The sequence below is a fragment of the Grammomys surdaster genome, unplaced genomic scaffold, assembly GCF_004785775.1.
Source record: "Grammomys surdaster isolate TR1022 unplaced genomic scaffold, NIH_TR_1.0 126091, whole genome shotgun sequence".
In the NCBI taxonomy this organism is placed as follows: Eukaryota; Metazoa; Chordata; class Mammalia; order Rodentia; family Muridae; genus Grammomys; species Grammomys surdaster.
This window is the reverse complement of record NW_021620899.1, coordinates 4,181,770-4,209,429: the sequence shown is the minus strand read 5'-3', so window position 1 is coordinate 4,209,429 and position 27,660 is coordinate 4,181,770. Positions and strand designations below refer to the sequence as shown.

General features: G+C 37.0%; 1 protein-coding gene and 1 pseudogene across 1 annotated transcript in view; both read left to right on the top strand.

The window, feature by feature from the left end:
• Thsd7a (thrombospondin type 1 domain containing 7A) overlaps positions 1-27,660 on the top strand; it is a 364,412-nt gene that overhangs the window by 299,548 nt on the left and 37,204 nt on the right. The window contains exons 12-14 of the mRNA XM_028755943.1: positions 9,429-9,623; positions 10,976-11,239; positions 26,233-26,411. Coding sequence (XP_028611776.1) covers positions 9,429-9,623; positions 10,976-11,239; positions 26,233-26,411 — 638 coding nt within the window. The remainder of the gene's footprint in view (positions 1-9,428; positions 9,624-10,975; positions 11,240-26,232; positions 26,412-27,660) is intronic.
• LOC114611297 lies at positions 34-447 on the top strand (annotated as a pseudogene).

Genomic DNA, 27,660 nt, shown 5'->3' with positions numbered 1-27,660 from the left:
AAAAAGAGAGCTCTTTTACCAAGATCCGCCAATATGGGCCGCGTTCACACCAAGACTGTGAAGAAGGCGGCCAGGGTCATCATCGAGAAGTACTACATGCGCCTGGGAAATGACTTCTACACCAACAAGCGCGTGTGCAAAGAGATCGCCATTATCCCCAGCAAGAAACTTCGGAACAAGATAGCCGGCTATGTCACGCATCTGATGAAGCAGATTCAGAGAGGTCCTGTGAGAGATATCTCTATCAAGTTGCAGGAAGAAGAGAGAGAGAGGAAAGATAATTATGTTCCTGAGGTCTCAGCCCTAGACCAGGAGATCATTGAGGAGATCCTGACACCAAGGAAATGCTGAAGCTTCTGGACTTTGGCAGTCTCTCTAACCTTCAGGTCACTCAGCCTACAGTTGGGATGAATTTCAAAACACCACGTGGAACTGTTTAATCTGTTATGACATATTTTCAATAAACCTGAAAAACAAAAACAAAAAAAGAAGTAAACATAGTGAAATATCTAATGGCTTAAGAACAAAAGGACAGAGAAATAAAAAAAGGTTTTTTTTTAGAAAATGTTAACAGAATTTGTGATTTTAAAAGCTTGCTTCACATTGCTCAAGTCATTTGAATGTAAACATGTCACTGAACTGAAGCCTCCACTGTCTTTTGTCCCTGTTTACATTTCTACTTTTCAGACAATAATTCGAAGACCAAGTCATTACTTTACCAAGTGAATATATTATTGAATCCTAACCATATTGAAGAATAAAGTTAGTACTGGATTTGCATTAGAAATAAAATATTTGGCTTATAACAATGATAATTTGTGGCGGCCCAAACCCAAGTCTAGATCTCATCCCTTCTCCTCCTGACTGCCTGAGAATCACAATTTCTCAGACTTCACCAATTAATTACCAATTCCTGGGCACCATTATCCCTTAGCTAGCAAGTAGTTAGTCTTAATCCAGGCACAAAGGGCTTGGTCTTCTAGCTCTTCAAGTTCTCTTCTAGCGGCCAGGGCAGATGTGGAAGCCAGGACTAGAGAATGATTAGGTGAGAAAACCCTCTTATGTGAGAAAACCCAGAAAAGCTGATTGTCTGTCTGCCTCCAAACTAGACTATCAAGGCCCAATAGATAATAATTAGTCAGAGGAAAAACAAAGATATTGGATACTAGAAAAAAGTGAATTCCCAAGGCATACTGGAGCCATTACTTCAAAACCATCAGAGAGCATAGTCCTTGTGAATTAATAGAATCTAGGAAACCAGGAAATCTGAGAGGCATTTAAGGTTGCTATTCTTTATGGTTAGATAATCTCAGTAGAGAAATGACATATCTGGAGCCAGAGGTGGCACAGACCAGGGTCTAGGATCAGCACCAGGCTCAGGATCCAGAGTCTAGACATAAAAAGAAAGTTGAAGGCTGAGCCCACTTTCCACTGCCTGCAGCTGAGAGGACTTTATGATGGCCTGAACCACAGCAATTCTATACAAATGTCTAAAAGCTGATCCCTATAGGGTCATGGATGACATGTGTCTAACTCAGTGCAACCTCAGATCAGAGGGACTAAAACAGAAGAAACACTCTTGAGAATAGGAAGCCAGAAAAAGTTCAAAGGTCAATGCACATAAAAAAAATACTAGCAATGGCATATTTCATATGATTTACTTATTTTTTCAAAGCAATTGTTCTAAAGAAATACAGCAGCTTCTGCTACTTAAATATGAATGTGTTATTCTGAGCTTTATCATTTGTTACACATTAATGAAAAAGTATGATATGAACTCTTAAATATTAAATGTAAAGCTTTCATATGAATTATTTCTAAGTTATTTTAGTTGAATCTCCATGTTGGTCTCTGAGCTATCTTTTGTCAAGGATACTCTTTCTGTAATCAAAATTAAATCTAAATAATTTGTGGACTGTGATATAGAAATATTTAACTTCACAATATGATGCTTTTATGAAAAATGCATGGAATCTGTAATGGTACTCTGGTATTATCCTTTGCCTATGACTATGGTCCACTATATTGGTTTTTTAAAGGCATTATTAAAGTTCAGATCAGACTAAATACCTGAGTCCATTTATTTTAGCAATACATACTATTCATCCATTTACAGACAAAATCCAATTAAAATAAGAAAATATAAGCAGAAAATAACTAAATACAAAAGAAAACTTATGTGTAGGATTTTAAAACTTTCTTTAGGTTGATGTATTTATTAACTGCTTTCTAAATTTTGTACTTTTGACTTTTATAACTGTCGATCAAAGATTCTAGGATTATTTCTGTTTTCAAATGCTTTCTCCTGATTTTCTATGAATCTCAGCATACTAGTTTGCTTAGACATTCTGATTCTCTCTTACATCCTTCCATTACCCTTGTAATCAACTGTTTGTCACCATTTACTGTTTTTCTAATAGCAGCTCATAAAACACGGGTGGCACCATCCCATGTCCACGGTTGCTCTTGAATGTTTTACATGTGGCCATGCAATTAGCTAAACCTTCAGACATCTCCATTCCAGTTCAGCTGACCTTTGTCTGAGCTACTCTTCTGGCAGCTGATTTTTTTTCCTAGTAAGAGGTGGCATATGTCACATGTATTATGAGCACCAATGCCACGGGGATCGTTGGAAATGATTACAGAGACATTTTAAGAAGCGTATTTCTTTCCATTCTGCAAAGTTTGTGTTCACAAATTGTAATTAGGACATGTAATTTAGCAACTGTGTCAGTGAAAATCTCTTTGCTACAAAGAAAGGCCAGGATCGTTACATCTACCTAGGAAACAACTTGGGTGTCCTTGCATTATTTATAAGCTAGATCTAAGAACAATTAGGTCTCTTGGTAACAAGCTTCCTACTCATGCTAAGCTTTTGCCTTTTCCTTTTAACATGATCTCATTCTCGCTATTGCCATTTGCTCATAAAACTGCAGGAAGATAACTCATCTAATCAACATGCCAGCTGAGCATGTTCTGTCTTGAGTGTCACCAGACACAATGGATGAGCTAGGATACCTCATGTTCATATCACTCGATTTAATACATAAGGTCTCAGAGCCCCTTGAACTCTTTGTTACACATAATTCAAAGCTTTCATTACACCAAGATATAGATTCTGCTTGCTATAATGAACTGTGCATACATTTTAAGTTTAGCAGTATATTTCTGTCTGATTAGTGTGACGGAATGACAGGATGGCCATACACACTGCAGAGTAATGCACAGCTCCTTTGAAATGCCCACTTTCTACAATCTGAATAAGAGGGGAGTTTCTACCTTTTCAAAATAAACCATAAAGATGAGTAGAGACATTTTGTGTTGTTAGATTTACTGGCTCTGAGGTCTGTTATTAGCTTTACACTGGTACTCATATCCACATGTATCTGTCTTCATCGTTAACAGTGCTAGGTGTGCTTCCTTGAACCTTAAACATTGTTATATTTAAAACTCAGCTCACAAGGCTGACGGTTCATCTGATAAAAGCATAGGCTGGATTGGAGGTTTTATTGCTGTATTGTTGTTTTGGGGTTTTGTGTTTGTTTAAATTTCGGAGATGCTTTAAAAATACACAAAAAATGTGGGAAGACTGACTTGAGTATTCACAGTGTCCCTATCATTAATTCAGCATTAAAGCTTTTTGACATGTTGCCATCTTGGTCATCTGTCACTCCCTTCATAGTGTGAAGAATTTTCCTGGAGCATTTTAGAGCAATCCCTAGAGAATATACTTATTTTCCATAGACACTCCATTCTTTTCTAACATGAATATCAGACTAACATACCAAACACAATTAATCATAATTTAATGATGCCCAATTTCTGCCTATTATAGCAAAATATCTACATTAACAGGCTGGGGAGATATCTCAGTACATAAGTCACTTCCACACATGCATAAGGCCTGAATGTTTATATATTGAGAGGGGAAGCAGAAACAGAAGAATCTGGGGAGGCCTATAGGCCAATTAGGCAGATACACACATCTATAAAAAAGAAAAAAGCCTGACTGGGCTTGGAACAAAATGGACTGTAAGGACCAACCTGAGGGTGTTTTCTGATTGCTAAACATGAACAGTTACATATACATGCCCGCATTTACAGACACAAACATTCTCACAGGAACACACACACACACACACACACACACACACATCATATACACACGAAAATATCTACACACTGTCTTTTCAAATCAGTCCCCCTAAGATCTACAAATTGTCAATGGTTAGTATATATTTGTGAATTACTTTGATCTAATCCTCCTTTGAGCTGTTTTCCTTAGAGCATTTATTTGCTGAAGAAGCTGAATTTCTCACTCACCTTTATAAAATTTCCCGAGACTTAATGGACTAAACTTGCCTAAGGGTATTCATCTTTAGTCCACAGTTAATTATACTTGTGTCTCTCATGCTTTTAGCCAACTAGAACCATTTTCTCCTATAACACATAAAACTTGCTATGATATCTAATCTTTCTATTTCATAATGAAATAAGGGTATATTGTCATCATAATTTTAACTGTGGTATTTCCATTTGACAGTTGCTAATTTCACAAAGAAGCTTTCTTGATCCACCCTTTATAGAATAGCATCATTTTGATCTGTGTTTTAATAAGGGCTCTACACAAAGAAGAACTTGCATAGTCATTACAAAGGAGGATAAATGCAAATACAGTCACTATAGCTTGAGCATGAGTATCTTTCTGAAATGCCAGGAAGTCATGCTTGGTATGATACATTTACACTAAAATTAAAAACCACCACGTTTTCAGTGGCTCACAGATGACTTTTAAAGTTTACAAAGCTGAGAGACCAGATGGCTCCCTTTCCAAACATTTATATTTTCCTCACCCGGTAGCAGGAAGTTCATTTTAGATTGCATTTCTATGTTTGAATTGTTGTGTTTCCTCTAAGTTAGAATACAAACAAGCTATGATGTATGATAAATTTTCAATATATTGTACAAACGGTGTTCTTGCTCTTGTTTGGATAACATTGTGTGATTCATTCCAAAAGTACTCTGTTGAAAATCTCAGCTAAGGGAAGTGGGGCACTGAGCAGATTTCTGGGAAGAGATATGGGAATCTTACATACTTGTTTTCTATTTCAACTTACTGAAGCACTAACAAGATTTTGGTATGCCGTGTCTGAGTATGAGGAGAGAATATTTTGATTTTTGTAAATAGTGTATTTATCAACCATGTTGATTTATTTCTAGAACTATATTTATTGGTAGTGAAGTTATTTTAATTTTCTTTCTTATATCACAATGTAATGTTTGAAATGAAATAACATTTACCTACCTATCTAGCATGACTCTCTGAAGTGGAGACTCAAATATAAATCCTTTGAGAGAACTGCCTGGTTTGGCCTCAGTGGGAAAAGATGTGCCTAACCCTGAAGAGACTTGAGGTCCAAGGGAGTGGGGAGGTATGGCAGGGACACTGGGGCATCCTCTTTGAGAAGGGGGGGGGATGCGGGGGAGGAGGAATGGGATGAGGAACTGTGGGAAGGTGGACTGGGAAGGAAATAACAGAATTACATAAGGCAATTCTGAAATGCAATGAGAAAGACACAGACAGACAGACAGACAGACAGACAGAGGCTGGGGCCCTCATGGAGAACTCAAAGTTCTTTATTAACTTTTTCAAGGAACTTTAATAACTTTCTCATTATTATTATTATTATTATTATTATTACTTTTATCTTTTACAGTCCAGTTGTTACCCCCCCCCGGGCTACCCTCTCACAGGTCCTCATCCCAGTCCTCGTCCCCCGCATCCCCCCCCACCCTGTCTCAAAGAGAATGCCCCCTCTACCAGGCCTCCCCACTCCCTGGGGCCTCATGTCTCTGAACGGCCAGATGCATCTTCTCCCACTGAGATCAGACAAGGCAATCCTCTCCAAAGATTTATATTTGATTCTCCATTTCAGGGAGGCATATTAGATAAGTACACAAATTTTTATTTCATTTCAAAGATCCCACAGATAATATTTTTAGTGCTTAATTTTAGTTACAACAAGTATATCCATCTTCTGACCTAAGATTTCTAATATGGTCACTCATCTTATGTTCCCAATTAATTATTTTTGTATATTCTACATATCATAACTAGTAAAATGACTAATATTTTCATTTCTCAAGTCTTCCTTTTAAGTATGGGAACTTACTGAGTTTATGGAGGACAGGTTGTCTGTCGGTCCTATGTGCAAAAGTAGAGAGGACACTGAAACCCAGTCAGAACATTTCGCCTGTGGGGTACTACAGCTGGCTTTCCTTCAAAATAGATGAATGTTCACTTTTATCCATCCCTGTAAAAGTCCCTATAATACTTTCTCAAGAGAACAATAACTCAAGTTTAGAGTTCAAACCCACATACCAGTGTTTTCCATAGCTTGATATAGTGCAAGGGTGACCATGGCTCAGAGAGGCTTCCATCCCACTGGTCTCAGCCATCACACTTTTTAATTTCTTTTTTCTCTTGGTTATTTTATTTGTTTACATTTCAAATGTTATCCCCCTTTCCAGTATCCCCACCTCAAACCCCCTATCCCATCCCTCTCCCCCCTTTCTTCTATGAGGGAACTCCCCCACCCACTCATTCACTCCTGTCTCACTGCCCTAGCATTCCCCTATGCTGGGGCATCAAGTCTCCATAGGACCGAGGGCCTCCTCTCCCATTGATGCCCGACAAGGTCATCCTCTGCTACAGCAGCTGGAGCCGTCGGTCCCTCAATGTACACTCTTTGGTTGCAGTTTAGTCCCTGGGAGCTCTGGGGGCTCTGGTTGGTTGATATTGTTGTTCTTCCTATGGGGTTGCAAACCCCTTCAGCTCCTTCAATCCTTCCTCTAACTCCTCCACTGTGCTCCCAGTGCTCAGTCGGATGGTTGATTGTGAGCATCTGCATCTGTATCTGTCAGGCTCTGGTAGAGCCTCTCAGGGGGCAGCCATACCGTCAGCCAGAACTCTTATGCCTTGAACATCTAGCATCTTTGAAAAAAATGCTATTCCTTGGCCCTAGCACAGAGGCCTCTTGAATGAATCCAAGTATTGAGGCTATGAGTGTCCTTCCAAGTGCTTCTGCTACAGGAAATACTATATTACCTCCAAGAGCAGTATCGGTCATCCAGCCAGCACGTTGATATCATCAGGGCTGTGTAACACTTTATTCTTAGCCAGCGAAATAACATTAGATTTTAGTAAGAAAGCTGTATTCCAAAAGCTAATCAGCTTATTCTACTTTGCATCCTGACACACCACTACTTTAGACTAGTAAACAAGGACCATGCCAGCCTCCCCAGATGTGATAAGAGTAGCCTTTGATTTTTACCTGATTTTCACAACACCCCCCCATTCCAGTGATTATGATGTATACTCATACCATACCCACAGCTAGAGCCCATTCCAATGCTTCTGACTTTACAACTCAATAACCTCTGTTCCTTTTGTACAATTGGGCTCTACCAAACTAGAACATATGAATGAGATTCCATTCAAAGTATAGGAGTCTTGGAACCACTCTTGCAGCACAAAATGAGCTTCCATGGATTGGTTCCACATTGTGCTCTCCTTTAGGGAACATTTTCCCTTTCTCCAACTGTCAGCTACTTCCAGTTACATGCCCATTGTATAATCTGCACTGTTCAGTTGGATTTCAGCTCACAGGTGCAGAGGATATTGCGTGCTCTAATCTGGGGACCCCTGAATCCCAGATATAATTCAGGTTAACATGTCAGCCTCTTCCCTTAATTTTATGATGATAGAATTCTGAGCAAGCTGGTAAGCAGGAGTAGTTTCAGCCTCCACCATAAACCTGATAAGGCCATATAAATCAGTCTGAACAGGGCTATTTAAGGTAATTTAATGAAGATTTCAATTCAGGATCAAAGGTTAAATGTTTCATTGGCTTCCTTGTTAACTGAACCAATTATTTTTAGAACCTATGGAGTAAATAGTAGAGGGAGAAGGGAGACTGTAAGTAACATATGACCTTGCCTTTAAGATCTGTTACTTAATAGGCAACATCATCTATCTGTGTTTTGTATATGATAAAACTCTTGTTTTAAATAAACTACTGGAACAATATTGGAAGCAATCACTATGTGAATGAAAACAATATCAATGAAGTCCAGATATAGTCATGGGAATTCTACTAGTGATGTCCTAAATCAAGCTTGTTAAAAGTTTCCAATCTTATTTTTAAATCCAGAGTTGGTGTTTCTCCAATGTGAAGAACTTGAAGTTAGTAATTATTGAGGGCTTTGATAGGCCTGCTATCAGCCACTGAAAAGACACACCAGTGCACTCTTGAGGTGGAAGAAAACAGTGCTTTCTATGCCGTTGTGGCTGTACGAGAAGTTGCAAAAACATGCTCTCTCACGGCCATTCACTAACCAATGGGCTTCCACTGAGACCTCTATAGATAGAAAATGTAGATTGGTTTACATCCTAAAACAACATTGGAACATCTTATTTGCTTCAAGCACCATGGCAAATATTCTATGTTCAACATAAACTACAATAATTTCTCCACTAAAATTAATTTCTAAATCTAACCCATATCTGAAATAAATTTAAATCATTCATAGAATCTAGTGAAATGTCACTAAGTATGTGTATCTATATATATGTTTCTGTTCTGGTGTGTGTGTGTGTGTGTGTGTATGTGTGTGTGTGTGTTTGGTATATGCATCTGTGTGTGTGTGCATCTGTGTGTGTCTCTCTGTATCTGTGGGTATGGTACGGGTATGTACATTTGTGTGTGTATGTGTCTGTGTCTGTGGGTATTGTGTGAGTGTGTATATCTGTGTATGTGAGAGAGTTTGTTGTATATGTGTATCTGTGTGTGTGTGTGTGTGTGTTAGAATGCTTTCCTGTGCCAAAGCAGCCAAAGAAAGTTATAAGTTATTTAAAGAAAATATAAAGATTGAGTGATAGCTCAGTGAGTAAAGTGCTTGCTGCACAAGCATACGAGTCTTAGTTTGATTCCAGTACCCACATAAAAAGAAACATGCAATAGAAGGTGACTATAATCCCAGTGCTAGGTGAAAAAGGCCAGAGGATGCTAGTGATTTACAAGTTGGATAGTCTTGACAATGGTTGAGCCCCAACTTCTGTGGGAAACCCTGTCTCAAAAACAAAGCAGAAAGAAAAAAGCAATCAAAGTCAGAATCTGGCCTCCAAATGTGCACTCACAGTATATACTCCTCTCTCTCTCTCTCTCTCTCTCTCTCTCTCTCTCTCTCTCTCTCTCACACACACACACACACACACACAAACACACACACTTGTGTCTGTTGTGACTTTTGAAGTACTCTGACCACATTTCTACAGTAAACTGAGAATTAGAAGAGAATTTCTCACTCTGTGAAAATGCTATTAATTTTTAAATTATGGACTAATTAGACACATGCTTTTCTTTTAGCCATTACTTGTCGAAAGCAAGATGGAGGGCAGGCTAGCATCCAGGAGTGCCTCCAGTATGCAGGCCCTGTGCCAGCCCTGACCCAGGCTTGCCAGATCCCCTGCCAAGATGACTGTCAATTTACCAGCTGGTCCAAGTTTTCTTCATGCAACGGAGACTGCGGTGCAGTTAGGACCAGAAAGCGTGCTATTGTTGGTAAGAATAATTGGGATGTTAAATGTAATTCTTATCACAACAGAAAAATACAATAAAACTCAAACCAAGAGCATTCTGTGAGTATATTTGAAAGTCCTTTTTGCTGCTACAGTTATACTGAATATTTCAGTAGATTCAGGTGTGTATTTTAAAGGAAGGTAACAGTGATAAAAGCATATCACTTTAGAAGAAAGAAAAATCAGCTTATTCCCTATGCAACAAATACTAGAAGATTGTTCTCTTTAAACATGTACCTTTAGTGCCTTGTCCAGGAAGTTTGTAGTGTCTGGAGCAAAGAGTAGAGGCTACCCCTTTGTCATCTCAGCCTGTTCTCACTACCACAGCCTCAGCGGCAGCATTAATTCTATGCATGAAACCTGCATTTAAATGAAAAGCCACAATTGTTTTAAAAAGAAAAAAAAGCAGTGATCTGATTAACAGTTTAGAAGGCAAGAGAATACACTGAAGCAGGATGGAATTGAACATACTGTCAGGGGAAGAAAACAAACAAAATACCGGTGATTACATATATTATTATAATTTATGTACTATAATATGTATGATATATAATATAATAATTGTATGTAATTAATATTATAATGTGATTAAGGAATATATTATATATGACAAAATTACAATTATATATCATGAATATTTCATATGATATTATTAGCATAATTAAATATATAATTTTAAAGTACATATACAACCTATATATGAGGATTTTTTAAGATCTAATTTCTTTTGATTAAAAACTTTTCACAAGTTTTATTCTGATACACAAATATTCTTTTTGAGTACTACTGCTATTGTCTGTATTTGTCATCAAGTATGTCAAAATGACTGCTGTTTAGAAATTTTGCAAGATTCAAAATAATATGCCAAGAAATTAACCTTCAATCTCCAATTCTGAATTATAATCCTGTGAAACTCTGCCAGCTATTTGCAGTCAGCAGAAAATAATATAATCCAGTGAAGTAAGTATCTTTCTGCATCTTGCATTTTTGCATATATTAAAAAGAAGAGGTTAGTGGAATTGCCACAAACTCCTGAGTCAGGACAAACATGAGGGTTTCAGCATTTCAAAGAGTGTCAAAACCAACTGCAATTCTTTATGCAAAGTGCACTATTTTTAAATGAGAAAATAAGAAAAGTTTCACTGTGCAAGGCACAAAGCACCCAATATCAGCAAAAAATTTATTTAGAAAGCACTTACAAATGAAAAGATATCACTTATTTATAGGCTACTACTGAATAAAATCAAAAGCAAAGAAAAGAATTGTAAGAATGTGGAAAAATCTAACGATGCTAGAAACTAATAACATATTTTCCAATATAATTCTCTCCCACAGGAAAAAGTAAAAAGAAGGAAAAATGTAAAAACTCCCATTTGTACCCTCTGATCGAGACCCAGTATTGTCCCTGTGACAAATATAACGCACAGCCTGTGGGGAACTGGTCAGACTGTATTTTACCAGAAGGGAAGACTGAGGTGCTGTTGGGAATGAAGGTACAAGGTGACAGCAAAGAATGTGGACAAGGATACCGTTACCAAGCGATGGCATGCTACGATCAAAATGGCAGACTTGTGGAAACATCACGATGCAACAGCCATGGTAACCCAATATAGCTGCAGTGTTTGTATTGCTCTTTCGTAATGTGGGTAAAATACACCTGTATCATAGAGGAAAGTTTACAGGAGTGTTTTCTAATTAGAATAATATAGACCCTACAGCCCACCCTCTGTGTATAAAAAGACATAAGACTCAAGAGTTAGCAGATAAATCCCAAATTGCTTAGAAGCAGCATTATGGGGCCCACGTTCTCACATATGAAGGCAAGAATAGTTATAAAACATTCTCTTGGGACATATCAAGACACTGTTCATTCAACAGACCCAACAATCTCCAACTGGTATGTGAACAGAAAGCGACTGGAAATATGTAAAATTCGAATACAAACTGCAGATTGAACTTTTAAATGAGGGAGATTTTAACAACCCAACTGGCAAACTTCAATATACCCAGAATGACATTAAAGTAGCAGAGAAGAAAGGCAAAACTCTCAAACATCTGTTCATAGTCCAGTTGAGACTAGAGAGAAAAGGAAAAATTGCTTCTAGGAAACTGAGCCCACTTTTCTTTTGTAAACTAAACCGCAGGGACAATAATTCAGTTGTCCAAAGTGTGTATTTAGTGCCTACTCGGAGCCAGTGTATACAATGAGTCCTTAAGTTTTTATCTGAATGTAGTAGTAGCAATATATCACTACCCTTTTTAAACTTTAATATATCTACTTTTTAATGGAATGAAGTCATTTTACAGTGTGTTAGCTTGCACTCCAGATGGAATTTTTTTCACAAAATTTAGACAATGGATGTTCCACCTTATTATAGAAGTGACCATGAATTGAAAAATTAAATTGCAAAGAGCAAGTCCAGAGCAGTTACCCTCCAACCTTGCTGAAATAACTTCTGCTATTGAAACAAGGCTAGACCAGTTATAATATATGGTCCAGAAGACAACTGAAGCTAATAGTACCATTTCACGTTTATAAATTCTCAAAGCATCATGTCAACATGTTTCTTCCTATCCCTTAAGCCTTCTCCAACCAAGGAAATTCAGAAATCTTGCTCTTTATTTTTAACATGGTCTCATAGTTCTTGTTTTTTCAAACCCCAAAGAATCCTCAAAGCTGAAGCTATAGATACATTTCTCAGGTTAGTATGAGTCCGTTGCTAAATGAAAGATTTCTGCATTTGGAGTAATTGCTGTTAAAAGAAGAAGGTTCAAATTCTGAGAATATCTGTAAAAGCAACACAATTTTATACTTGGAATCAAAATAACAAAAGTGTTATCAATTATATTCTAAAAATAGAGACACCTTTCTGACTTTGAGATGATAATATATAAAATATTGTCTTGCTATTCCATATGAAAGTGAAGATCATTAAAATTGAGTGTCTCTTAGAATACAGTATTTGCTCACATTTAATTTGTTCTGTGTAATGATTTACTGAGATAATAATTTGTTTTGAACATTACCCTGAGCTTTCAGAATGCCTCTCATAGAGTTCTGCTTTTAATCTGGTCTACTAATTAGATGCAGGAGAACTTTAGCAATCATATTTGGAACTGGAAAAGAAAGTGATTTAAATTTTTTTGAGGTGATGGAAAACATAAGCAGAACATTTTGTATGCAAGGTAAGTATTTTACCACTGAGTTATGCATGATTCCAGTGCTTATAAACCAACTTTTGGCTATCACAATTTGCTATCTAATAAATGTTACTAGGCCACACAATTAAAAGATTTAAAACAGGGCTGGAGAGATGGGTCAGCAGTTAAGGGTACTGACTGCTCTTCCAGAGATCCTGAGTTCAATTCCCAGCAACCACATGGTGGCTCACAACCATCTATAATGGGGATCCAATGCCCTCTTGTGTTGAATCTGAAGACAGTGACAGTGTACACACATACATGAAATAAATAAATAAAACTTTAAAAAAAAAGATTTAAAACAGAAATGTCATTGAAATTAGCCAAAGGCAAATAGATGTCTTGCCTTAGTGTGATTAAGTTGAGGCCTACAAAATGCATCTCTACATTCCTGGAAAGGTACAAACAGCAAAAGAATCCTATGAGGAGTTTGAAAGAACCTTAGAAAAGTCTTCACCAAGAAAACCATTCCATCTGTGTGTGTTCTTTTTTTTTTTTCATGATAAACATTTTATTTATTTATTTATTTATTTATTTATTTATTTATTTATTTTATTCTTTAATCCTTTTTTTACAGTCCAGACTTCATCCTCCTCCCGGTCTGCCTACCCCAACTGCCCCCCATCCCTTACCTCCTCCTGCTCCCCACTCTCCAAGAGGATGTCCCCATCCTCATCCCCACTCCACCAGGCCTCCCCACTCCCTGGGGCCTCAAGTCTGTCAAGAATTAGGTGCATCTTCTCTCACTGAACCCTAGACCCAGCAGTCCTCTGCTGTATATGTGTCAGTGCCTCATATCAGCTGGTGTATGCTGCCTGGTTGATGGCTCAGTGTCTGAGAGATTTGGGGGGGGGGGGGTCCAGGTCATTTGAGACTGCTGGTCTTCCCATGGAGCTAGTCTCCTCCTCAGCTTCTTCTAGCTTTTCCCTAATTCAACCACAGGGTTTCCCAAATTCCATCCACTGGTTGAGTGCTAGCATCTGCATCTAACTCTTTCAGCTGCTTGTTGGGCCTATCAGAGGGTAGCCATGCTAGGCTCCTGTCTGCAAGAACATCATAGCATCAATCTCTGAGTTCCAATTTGGAGGGATGGCTCAGAGGTTAAGAGCATTGAATGCTCTTCCAGAGGTCCTAAGTTCAATTCCCAGCAACCACACTGTGGCTCATAACCATCTGTGTTCTTCTGTCACTCTGTTATCTCTAATGATGACAGTGCCCGATCTTCTTCTTCATCTTATTCAATCTCTTTTCATTTGTAATAGGGTATCTGGTGAGTTGTTTTAACATTTACAAACACCAGTTGTAAGGAACAGCTAAGAAAATTACATCCCTTTGAACAGATTTCTGTTTTGCAATCATTTGTCTTCGTTATATTCCATCAGTTTGATAGTTTGTGGCTTGTCGGAGATAGCTACACACTTCTAAGCCTGCTCTGCCTTCTCAAAGACAAATCAACTTTCAAGATGGATCATTGATGTGGAATTTTATGTAGCTTGAAGAAAAACTATCTTTCTGCTTCAATTTAAGCATAAAGTTGACCCCTATTGTATGAAGTCAATGAGTTAATCTCTTATTCAATTCTCACTTGCCTTGGGGAAGTTCTGTCTAACCTCTGCCGTCCATCCTCTGTGTCTTATGTTATCAGTAATTACAATGTTATGCAATTTGACTATTCCCAGTTTAATTGTATGTTAGTTTAGACAATTTTCTATGTGGCCACCCTTTTTAATTTCTTCAACTTGGAGCACAATTTTATTACTGTAGCTTAGGCTTCCTTATGACGATAGACTGTAGACTGAGAAAAGCTACAATTATATTCCTCAAATCAGATCTTATTTTTTTTGTCTTTTAATAAGATCAGAAATCAATGTGTAGTTTAAGATTACATAAACTTCTGTTCTTTCCATTATAAAACTTAAAACAATTGTTAGTTCGTCTTAATATTTTAAAAAATTTTAGAGGTTACTTGGCTGATGCAAGAAATACATGTAAGATTTCATTCAAGTGTACATCTGAAAACTTTAACATGCAACTTCTAAACGGACCCAGCCCTCACTGATATGTTCATAGCTACTGGAAGAATTGATGCACAGTAGACATTTACATAATGTATAAATGAATGGAATACTCAAGAGACGTTTTCAATGTGCACTGGGCTCCGTTTATCAGGAGCACTTGTGCACTTTCTTTCATCTAGCTATCCTCCCCATGCAGCATGTCTCTGGAAGACAACCAAATGGCTCATTGAAAATTGCAATAATCCTTAGAACAAATGAGAGCTACACAGGCTGCAAAATGTCTAGATGACTCTGATCCAATGTCCACATTCCAGTAGGTCCACTACATGGGAGAAAATATAATAGCCACATAGCAATTCTGTTCAATTAAATCATTAATACCCATGTAATAAAAAGTCCTTTCCTTGTTAAATTAAAGTTCCCTGTTCAAAATAGTCTGATTGCATATTAGCTTACGTTTTGATTCCTATTGAATCATGATGTCTTGAATTTTACAAGTGTGTTTACAAATTTAATTGAGAGTTTGAGATATGGAACTCTGTGAAAGGAAGGAATAATTATTCCAACTGTTTTCCCTGAAAGATGTGTTTTATACATAGAGAGATAACATATAAAAATGCTACATATTGCAGTCTTTAAGTTTCCAACTCACATCATTCCTTCTAGACAATTCTCTTTAAATTTTCTGAAGAAAATTTATTTACTATTTTGAATAGGCAGTATAAGCCATACTGCAGTATCAGATCAGTAAGTAGCCTAAGGTTGAAGTCGATTATAATGAAAAATCATTGTTAATACCAACTAAACAATTGGGTTACTTTTTCCAAGAGCCTCAATGGTAAGTATGTGACTTAACATTAAAATACAGCCATTGAAAATATCAAAGAGTTGTGACACTGACAAACCATGAGGAAATTCAATAATTGAGTATTATGTTAAATTACTTGTAACTAAATGTTTTCCTAAAGGGTCAGATAACAGATATTTTAGAGTTTGTGACAGTTGTAGAAAGAAAGGGGCTCTGAACAAACTGTATGCCAGTGGACATAGTCGTGTTTTAGGAATACTTTATTTGTAAAAATATGGAAGCAGATGCCCTGTTATTTGAATGTTGCTCTAAATCTTAGCTGTACAAAAAGTGGTTCAAGGAAGATGCAGAAAGTGTTGTAAGTATAAAAATAGCCTTCCCTGCAAATGTGTAGAGGCAGAGTCTGCATTTCAACAAGATCAGAGGTGGCCTCTGCTAAACTGTCAGACTGAGAAGTACCACCCTGCATCAAGTATGTGTAAAGGTGCTGAGGATAGACAGGAATCAGCAGTTGTCAGAAAGAAACTGCCCTCCAGAACCTTAGGCGGATGCTCTATTAGAGGCAAGATAGTTTACACCTCCACACATCCATATATTGATAATCAGTCATGGAAAGTTTTGATGGGTGTGGCAGCGTACCTGTCAAAGGTAGGCTCTTTAACCCATTGAGCCATCTACTGGCCCCCAAGTGAATTTCGGTCAATAAAACCATTCCAAATTTTATGTCCGATACACCTTTACCATTGTCCTATGGCATTTTTCATGCATAAAAAGAAAACTCTTAAAATCATAAAAATAATATACACCTGTATATCCATCAAAATCCACAATGCATTAAAAGGGGAACGTGTTTTCAGCTCAGCCGGAGCAGTGAGAGTTTGCTCCAAGTTATATGCTGTTCCTTCCTTTTGTAAACAGAACACAAGTTACCTTAAAGGAGTTGGCCACATTTTACTTGAAGAATTCAACAGTCAAGACCCAGTGCCTCCTTAACCTTTCATGGCCATGAGACATCACACAGGCATCAAGATAGCTGGAATATTTTATAGACTACGTTGTATACTTTCATCTTGTTTGTTTGTTTGTTTGTTTGTTTTCTTGCTTGCATATTAGATTTGCTTTCTGGCACGTCAAAGCTGAGGCTCTAAATAGCTTCTCTACAAACTTCATTAGTGTGATATTAATTTCATCTTAACATTAATTTTCAAAGAGGGCAATTTGTGTTACATCATCCCTGCTTTCTCTCTTTGCCTACACTACAACCGAAGTTACTCGTACAGAATTTACTCGCAGGTAGTTTGCAGTAAGAGAGCAGTAATTACATGAAAAAAAAATAAATCCATAAATTTTTAAGTGAAGCAATTTAATATTAATATGAAGTATTTTACAATGCATAAATACCAAAATTTGGATTAATAGAAATTTAATGTGTTAATAAGTGTTTTCATGTTATAAGTTATACCCTTGAGTGGTAGCATTGATCATTATTGCTAACACCCTAAGTCTCCTCATCTCACCAGCCTCCCTCAGCCTTAATACTGAAATAATTTCAAACCCATTTGCAAGTTTCAATGGTGAAAGCAAAGGATTGTCAACACCAGACAGTGTCTCTTTGGTCAGGATCTCCAAAGCAGATGCTACAAGTATGATGCTGCTTACTATTAAAATATGTGGGAACAGAAAGACTCCTCAGCAAAACTTAGAAGAGAAAACATGTCAGATAAAGAAAATGTTAGTTTAATACCTGATTTACATAGATTTCTGTCTGAGAGTTTGTACATTACACATGACTCAATCTCAAAACATCTGATTAAAAAAACAAATGAAGTTGGGTAGAATAGATTTTTCAGATAGTATACATGAACACTCGGCACAATAGAACTGAAATGTATTGCTTTCCTAATGGGATCCTAAGGAGATATAAGTTTAATACTAGAGGTTATTAGAAACAAAATTGAGTAAGAAACTGTTCGTGTCATGGTGGATACATGTAGCCTCGAAAGAGCATGTTTCATTAAATCAAGAAGCAATGAAGAGAGCTTTATAAACAAACTGAAATGGAATCCTAGTATCTTCAAAAGCATATTCAGTTATGAGAACTTATTTAACCCATTTCAGAATTTTTAATTTTTCATTTAATAGAGTATATGAACAGTATTGCTTTTATGCAGGTATTCAAAAGTACACATCTGACTTTGTGCTGGGATTACGTGAGTCAAAATTGAAGAGTCAGTGAAACAGGGAATCCCAGAGGACACCCAGCACTAAGAAAGAATAATGATACAGGTGCTACTTTAAGCTGGATGTGGACTCAGCTCTGTACTCCCTGTAGCCCCATCATGGAGGTAAAGAGCAAGAGACTTGGGAAATTCCCCACTGTTACATGGCACATGTGACAGTAAAGCAACTATCCTGACTGTTTTGTGTGTATATGCTTGTTCCTTAGTTAGGGTTTCTATTGCTGTGATGAAGTCCATGACCAAATCAACCTGGGGAATTACTCAAGTTCTGTTTCCACATCACAGTTCATCATCAAAGGAAATCAGGATAGGAACTCAAGCAGGGCAGGAACCTGAGCCAGGAGCTGATTTAGAGGCTATGGAGGAGTACTGCTTACTGGCTTGCTCCTCATGGTTTGCTTAGCCTGCTTTTTTATAAAGCCCAATGCTATCAACACACACATGGCCCTACTCATAACAAGCTGAAAAATCCTCCATCAAGCACTAATTAAGAAACCACTCTACAGCATCATTTCTTCATCCCTTTGATGGTAGAATTATCCTTTCATAGGAGACGCTTAAGACCATTGGAAACCACAAAGGTTTGCATTATGATTTATAATAGCAAAATTACAGTTATAAAGTAACCACAAAATAATATTATGTTTGTGGTCACCCCAAGGTGGAGAATTGTCTTAAAAGGTCACAACATTAGGAAAGTTGAGAACCACTGCTTTATAGACTTACTTACAGCCTGATCTAGTGGAGACATTTTCTCATTTGAGGCTCCAGCTTTTGTCTAACTGACATAAAACTACCCAGAAGATCATACCACCACACCTCAACTCATCTCTCTGCTTGAAAAGTGGTTCTTAAAATGGTTCCACAGAGCTCCTCAGGTTATGACGCCCAGTATCATCTTCAATATCTTCTGCATGCGAGATTTATTTTCTGGTTTGGGGATGAACATGTTGCATTGCTTAAAATACATTTAACAGCTTAAAATAATTCACTATGCCGAATAATAAACAGAGACTAGAGAAACTATAGGTGCTTTCTGCCATTGAATCTTAACCCTCTTTCTGTTAACTTTTGACCTCTCATTGCTTTTAATGTCATCCAAAGGGAGAAACCGGACCATCTATGAGCTCTATTAAGTGAAAACATGGGTAACATACATGTTAACTTGTTTACTTATTTACTTGTTTGTTTATTGGGCGTATGTAGGGGGAAGGATGTGCCACATGATTGGAAGTCAAAGGATAACTCATAAGAGTGGTTTCTCTTTTTCCATCATGTGGGCTCCCAGGTTGGAAGTTAGGTCTTCAAGCTTGGAGGCAAGTACCACATCCTGCTGGGCCATCTCCCTAGCTCCATGGGAGCTTTCTTTATATAACTACAGAACTAGCTATTCAATACTTGCTGTGTTATATCACAACTGTGAAATATGTAGAATTCTTTGTATGAGTCTATATAGAATTCTACTTTGTTTGTACATGGATATACCTAAATGAATCTGGATATATTTGATTATTGAGTAGACATGGCATAGAAGTAACATAACAAACCCTTCAGCTTTACTAATGATGCTGAAAATATCCATACTGTGCATAAGTGCATGTTAAATATGAAGAGCTGTACCTGCAAATGTAGCTAAAGCAAACAAATAAAATCAAAATGGCATTTTGTTATATTTGCCTAAGTACTTGACTATGATAATTGCCCAATGTTGATTCACAACTTTTTATCAAATATATGAGCTTGAGTAGAACATTGAAATATTGGAGTTTAGATATATATGTTATAGCTTTATTTTTTATAATTTATCAAATTATCAGTTTTGAAAATGTCATTTACAAAATAATATTTTCAGTTTTTTTTCTCATTCCTTGATAACGGCTATCAAGGAATTTAAATTACCCTGATGCATATATATAACATACATACACACACACACACACACACACACACACACACACACACGCACACACTGAGATTTCTTTTTAGACTAATCCAGGTGTTTCAGAGACTGCACTGGAGTGACTCATTCACAGAGCTGTAAATCATACTAACCAATACGTTCTGTGTGCTTTCAGTATGAATTATTTAATCATCTGCAGTACACCTTTCAGGAACATAATTTACTAATTGTGAAGGTTGTTGACAGCTCTTTTATCTGCATGTACATAATTCAAATGAATGAGGTGACTGCATATGTCTCAAAGGCAGTTTGTCCTGTGGCTGCCCCTTGAAGCCAATAGTGATTTGTCTGTTTTTATATTTTTCTTTCAAACCGAACCAGTAGTCACAAAGTACAAAGGCCTCAAACCATATGATCAGAAGTCTCAGCTTGATTTTCTTGAGTACCAGAATTGCTGTTGAATTGCTAAAAGTTTTAACATCCTAAACATTGTCATTTATTTTGTTTCAGCATTCCTCAGAAACCATAAATTGCAATAAGTTGCCAGCAATTTATTTAGCCTTAAAATGCTTGAAATGTTCCATCTCCTGCGATTGTTTGATGTTAATTGCCCTCAGAAATGATCTTAGTAGAGCAGGCAAGGGAATGCTTATCTGGCAGTTCAGTGGCAGCATTAAGGATTTTAATAGAGCTAGATAAACACGAAAGGCTATTATTGAACGTGGCTACACATTGGGAAATAAAAATAAGAGATTGGAAAATATATTCCACTGTTGTTTTCTCTTTATCTTATTTTATAATTTGTGTCCTTTAAAAGTTTAATAGAGATTTTTTTAAATGTTTTCTGGAATATACTACTGGAAAATCAGACATAAAACTTTTACACCTTCTTCTTCAGTGATACAAAATTAATTAGTCTGAAGACAAACATGTTAAACCTTTATAGAACAAAGGATCTAGGCTTTGAAAGGTTTCTACACAAAACACTGGAAGTGGATCGTTTCCCTACTCAAAGCACAATTAAATCAATATAAGGTCAATCACTTCAATTTATTAAAATAAAACCACACTTTTAAAATTTTTAATAAACATAATTCTGAAGTATTCCTTCAGTTCTTTATGAGACTTTCTCCTAGATGTTCATGAATACATTAGAAACCTTCTTCAGAATCAAGTGTATATTCAAAGCAGCAGTGTCTGCTCTGCCTGTCTGTAACAGTCCACAGCTCTCAAAGGCTCACAAAGTACATGTGCTCTCCAGAAGATGATCTGGCATTCTTCTTTTGGAAATTTTTATTGTGTTTTACATTATTTTTATTATTATTATTATTATTATTATTTAATCTTTTTTACAGTCCAGTTGTTATCCCCCTCCTGGTCCACCCTCTGACTATTTTTCAATCCATTCCTCTTCCCCCATCTCCAAGAGGATATCCCCACCTCTTATCCCCATCCCACCAGACCTCTCCCCTCTCCCTAGGGCCTCACATCTCTCAAGGGTTAGGTGCTTCTTCTCTCACTGAGTCCAGACCAAGAAGCCCTCTGCTGTATATGTGTTGGGGGCCTCATATCAGCTGGAGAATGTGCCTGGTTGGTGGCTCAGTGTCTGAGAGATCTCAGGGGCCCAGGTTAGTTGAAACTGCTGGTCTTCCAATGAGAACACCCTCCTCCTCAGCTTCTCCAAGCTTTTCCCTAATTCAACCACAGGGGTCCCCAGCTTCTGTCCATTGGTTGCGAGTATCTGCATCTGACTCTTTCAGCTGCTTGTTAGGTCTCTCAGAGGGCAGTCATGCTACGCTCCTGTCTGTAAATACACTGTAGCATCAGTAATAGTGTCCGGCCTTGGGCCCTCCCCTTGAGCTGGATCACAATTTGAACCTGTCACTGGACCTCCTTTCCCTCAGTCTCTTCTCCTCTTTTGTCCCTGCAGTTCTTTTAGACAGGAACAATTCTAAGTCAGAGTTTTTGACTGTGGGATGGCAACCCCATCCCTCCACTTGATGTCTTTCTACCGGAGGTAAACTCTACAAGTTCCCTCTCCCCACTGTAGGGCATTTCATCTAAGGTCCCTCCCTTTCAGTCCTAGGAGTCTCTCATCCCAAGTCTCCAGTACATTCTAGAAGGTCCCCCCACTTCCTACCTCCCAAAGTTGCCTGTTTCTATTCTTTCTTATGGCTGTCAGGGCTTCACTCCTGTTCTGATCCCCCCCAATACCAAATCATATTTCCTTTTTCCACCTCCCTGTCCCTTTTCCTACCTAGGTCCCTCCCTCCCTCCCTCTGCCTGCTATTATTGCTTTCTTCTCCCCCCACCCCTACATGGAGTTGAGGCATCCTTGCTTGGACCCTTTGACTTGTTAACCTTCTGAAGTTCTGCGGATTGTATCCTGTGTATTCTGTACTTTTTGTCTAATATTCACTTATTAGTGAGCACATACTATTCATGTCATTTTGAGTCTGAGTTACCTCATTCAGATAGCTTGTGGCTATCACAAATAAGTCTGCTGTGAACATAGTAGAATACTTGTCCCTATGGCATGGCAGAGCATCTTTTGGGTATATGCCCAAATTTTGTATTGTTGGGTCTTCAGGTAGATCTATTTCCAATTTTCTGAGGAATGTGATTGTATTATTAAAATTGTTTCATACTTCACTTACGATAAGGTAATATAATACATATGCCCCATGAACTCTGTCTCTCTCCTAGGAATACATACATATATCAAAGTGTATACTTAACTAACCAAAATACGCGTTCTAAATAATTCATAGCAGATATATTGATATTACAGTTAGGCAGAGGCGGGTGGAAGTGAGCATGGCTCTGTATGCACCTGATTGCAACCCAAGTAGATCCAAGAGTGACAGAATCAGCAAATGCACCTTTCGACGCAGCACCTTCACTCAAGCTCCAACTTTTCATCACTTCCAATTATGAATCCATCACTAGACTGATTCACTGATGAAGTTAGAGCTGCCTCATTATGATCATTTGTGAGTGGTTGGCTCCACTACCTAGAACCAATACTTCAACACATGAGGACATTCTGGGGACACTTTATATGTAAACCACAACATTGTGTAATTCTGGTCACATAGTTTTTAAAAGTAAAAGTAGTCTGCATTGTAAGATGTCAAAATAGTAAACACTATTTTAGTAACAATATTTTTGCTAAATAAAAATAATTTTACAAAGTAAAATAACATTGTTTTGCTAAATAGAATAATATTTTAGTTAGAAATGAGAGACTGTAATTAAGAATGGCACTCAAAAGAGGACTCTGGAGTCTCAGTTCATAAATGTCTTTGATGAACTTGCACAAATACAAAATATAATTGCATGGCTGGTTTTTAACAAAAAATGCAAATACATGAATAATCCCAACAGCATATAAAAGCTCATATATATACAGAAAGGCATGCTATAAATCTCTACGTCCTTCAGACTTTATTGGTTTCACCAGTATCTGACCACAGTGTCACTTACATCAGTACTATACATGCAAATGAGTACACATACACCTGAGGGAACCTGAGGAAGCTCAGAAGCTGGGGAAATGCATCAGTGTCACTATCTCAGCAGGAAGTGCATTCTAATTGCACTAAAGCAACTGTAGAGGGTATACAAGGAAATTATGCATCTTACTTCTTAAAGCTACATTTCAATAATTATTCTTTAATTTAAAAAAATAGGAGAGTGGAAGGAACACAAGAAACTATACTCATTTTTAAAAAGCCAGACACAGTCATAAACACTTTTTCCGAAGGTCTGTAGTGAGACTATACTTTTGAAAAATATTAAACAATTTATGAGGTAATGTTTGAAAGTATTATGCAAACTATAGGCAGCATTTTATTACTATTTCAGTCTAACACAACTTGAAAGCAAGGTTACATACCAAACATGGCATTTTTATTTAAAGGTTATCTGATTCCTTGGATTTGAAAATATCAATAATTATTGCTTACTTTAAAAATCAACTTAAAGTATACAAATAAAATATAAATAAATCAACAAAATTAATTTAAGACCTGAAGACTACTCAAATACCAAACAGAGTCATTAAAAGAAATTATAGACCCAAATAAATGGAAAAAATTCTGAATTACCTGAACTGTTACCATGACAAGATGCTAAAGTTGAACAGACTTGAAGTGATTTCCATTGGAATCTCAAATGCTTTTAATTGCAGAAAATGAAGAGCTATATTAAAATGCATATTATATTATAAGTGATTCAAAAATAACCAAATCTGTATTAAGAAAGAATAAAATCTAAATTTTCATACTTTATGGTTTCAAAACTTTTCCTAAAGTTATACTTATCAAATCAGAGTGGGACTGGCTAAGAAGAGAAATAGAGATAAATGGAATGAAATTTCAAATTCAGAAATAAGCCTTTCCTTTAATGAGGAGGGCAGAACCTTCCAAGAAATGGGACCAGGTTGGCTCAGAGAGCCAAAGCCATATCATTCCATAGTGTTATACATGATGTCAGTGACTGCATGCAAAAGGTGAGGTTGGGCCCTCTATTCATAAGCAAATTGTAACCAAAAACAATGTTAAAAATTATGGAACTCTTGGAAAAACAAATAATATAAACTTTTGTGACTTTGAATTAGGCAACAATTTCCTAGATAGGAAACCAAAACACAGGGCAACATTTTTTTAAAAAGTGTGCTTATCAACATTTACAGCTTTTCTCTTCATTCAAGAGCACGAAGTTAAAAAGATGAACACTGACAAGTCCGACAAGGATTCAGAGTGGTTAGACCATTCACATATTGCTACAGAATGTAAAATAGCACAATTACTTTTGGTAAGAATGATGTTTCCTTGGGAAGTTAAAATACATACATAGTTATGTATGTAGTTAAAGTATATAGATTTACCATAGGAAAGGATTATCCCACTCCTATGTATATATCTAAAAATAAAAAATAAAAACTTTAGTGTACATACACTTGCATAGAAATGCTGATAATAGTGACAATACTACTGTCTAGTAGTTAAAGACAAACATGTCTGTTAACTGATGAACGGTTAAACAAGTGTGGTATATCCATGTAATCGTATACTATTCAACCTTAAAGAATGAAGTACTACTTGAAACGTCAAACTAAATGAAGCTGAGAACAATAACAAAAACACATAATGGTTCCCTTGGTCTCATTTATATAAACTATCAATTAAAAGACAATTTTGAAGAGTCCCATAGTAAATTCACAGCTGGCATCTAAAGAGGAAAGTGAAAAATATATATTGACTGGTTATAATAAGGACAGTTTCAGAAAAGGAACTTGTTAAGAAGTGATCTAAAATGCTAAAATTTAGATGGTTGGTAACAACTATACAACTTAGCAAATATACAAAAATTCAAATCATGGGCTGGTTTTTAATGTTATATGATTGCTTTTAGCTCAAAAGGTTTACAGTCTACCTGTTCTTTCATAGATTGTGGAATGTGATAGCCACTTGCATATTAATGCCTGTGCCACTGATATAAAAACATGAAGTAGACTGATACTGACTTCTTTCTAAAGTCAGTCATCCAGAAGGAGGAAAACCTCTAACAAGAGAAGTTTTGCATTTCCATCTAGAGATAATTTTATATCATGAAATATTAAGTTGGTAGTGAAGAATTAATCAAAGAAAGCATTTTCCTACTTTCCAAATCAAATCCACCCACTATTCATTTAGCTCGTGAGCTGATGGAATGAGCTGGCACCATCCCTTACTCTGTGTTCTTAGACTTGTCTATCATCTCTCTGCATTTGTTTTCTTGTTACTGCCTAATACATTTGTAATTCCAAGAGGATCAAATGGACCCAAGATGAGGTGTGGTTTTAATAGTCACAGCTCTGTGGAGCTATGAGGTGTTGCTTACATAACACCCTTCAATTTCCCTCCTCAAAACTGATTTTCTAGAAAGGGAAAAGGAAAAGTGCCAATTTAAATACATTCCTTTGGATGTTTACTGAGAGGAACTGACTTTTTTTTTTTAAGGAATAATGCTGCAAGGATTCACATCCCTGCCTGTGTGTGGCATTCACACATACAGTGTCACACAAATCTGTGTTAGATTTTTTAACTGCATTCTGGCAACTTTGAGAGTGAGATGGTTAGCCGACAGGCTACTGTCAATTAAACAAGAGCTGTCACTAAGCAGAAACGTTAAAACACGGTGGGCATGAATCCTAAGCAGATCATATGGCACCTACTTAGCGGTTATTTTAACACAGTTGTGGTGTAGATGTGTCATTTCCCCTCAGAATTTGATTTGAGTCCCTAAGGACGTAGACATCTCTGCGTTCACATGCTCCTGTCAAGTCAAAAGTGGACCTTCTAAATGAGCTGGAGTAGTGGGTGCGAGTCAGAGAATGACATGTAGCAATCTCTCTTCTTCTTTCATTTTCTTCTGCTCAGGTTACATAGAAGAAGCCTGCATCATCCCCTGCCCCTCAGACTGCAAACTCAGTGAGTGGTCCAACTGGTCCCGCTGCAGCAAGTCCTGTGGCAGTGGTGTGAAGGTCCGGTCCAAGTGGCTGCGGGAAAAGCCTTATAATGGAGGAAGGCCTTGCCCAAAACTGGACCATGTCAACCAGGTATTTTTACTAACATCAAATGCATTAAGATATTTCGCAGATTCCCCAGAATCTTTTATTCTATTATTTCTCAAAGATGCACAAAATTAAATAATAGCTCCTGAAAAAGAAATGTGATAGATTCTATTTTTGTAAGATTTGAGTAAATCACACCAAAATGTAAAAATCTCGAATTATACAAATTACCTCTGAATTTTCTGGGGATTCAGGATTCTGTGAGCATCTAGCTAGAATACAGTTCTATTCAGGTGAAATGACAGCTAAGTCGTGAGTACTGTCAAGGCATTAATCTGCCATACAATTGTGTCTAACTGTTGTGATGAAGTCGTATCATTCTTAGTTTCCCTAGACTCCCAGAAAGAAATCTCAGTAACCAAGTCCTCAAGAGAAAAGCAAAGAAATGACAGAAATATGCTGGAGAAAAGGAGGGGCTGTTACTTAATCATTTCAGTCTAGTTAGTGTAAACTAAGAAATGTAAAAAGTGTCTCAAAGTTCATATATAAATGTGTGTGTTTGTGTGTATATGCATATATATGTACATATATACATAAACACACACATATATATGTGTGTGTATAACATATATATATATGATATACACACACACACACACATATATATATATGTATATATATATATACATGCTAGCAATTCAGTCACTGCCTTTTCTAGCATTGGGGCTGTGTTAGAGCTCACAAGCATACTTCACTGGCTGCTGTCAGTGGTTGTTATTTGTATTCTGTTGGAGATGAAGAGCAAAATGGCTAATGACAGAATTGTGATTAACTTAAGTGTAACAGAACAGACAATTGTTATCACAGTTGATCAGCATGTAAATTAGCAAAGAATGGATTTTCCAGAGTGTGTGCAGATGTTATGTTTTGAATTTGAGCCATGATCAAATGAACTGAGTATTTAAATATGTAAAGCTGTTTCACGTGAACAGAGCCTGTCTCGTTTTAACCTCTAATCATGAGGTTATCAGCAGTTTCCTTCTGATTAAGCTAAGATTGTTGGGAACAACAGAATCATACCATATAAAAAGGAAACTTTTAAGTAAGTAAAAATGAGGGCATTGAAGAATTAAATTACATGGAAAGTACTCTCAGTCTGCTCTTCCAATGTAGCTAAATGTAGACAATGTAGAGAGCCTAATATACTCTTCTATCGCCATCTCCTGGCAGTTGAGCATTTTGTATTCTTAAACTACAAGTGTTCATTTCCAAAGAAGAAATTCACTTGCAGAGC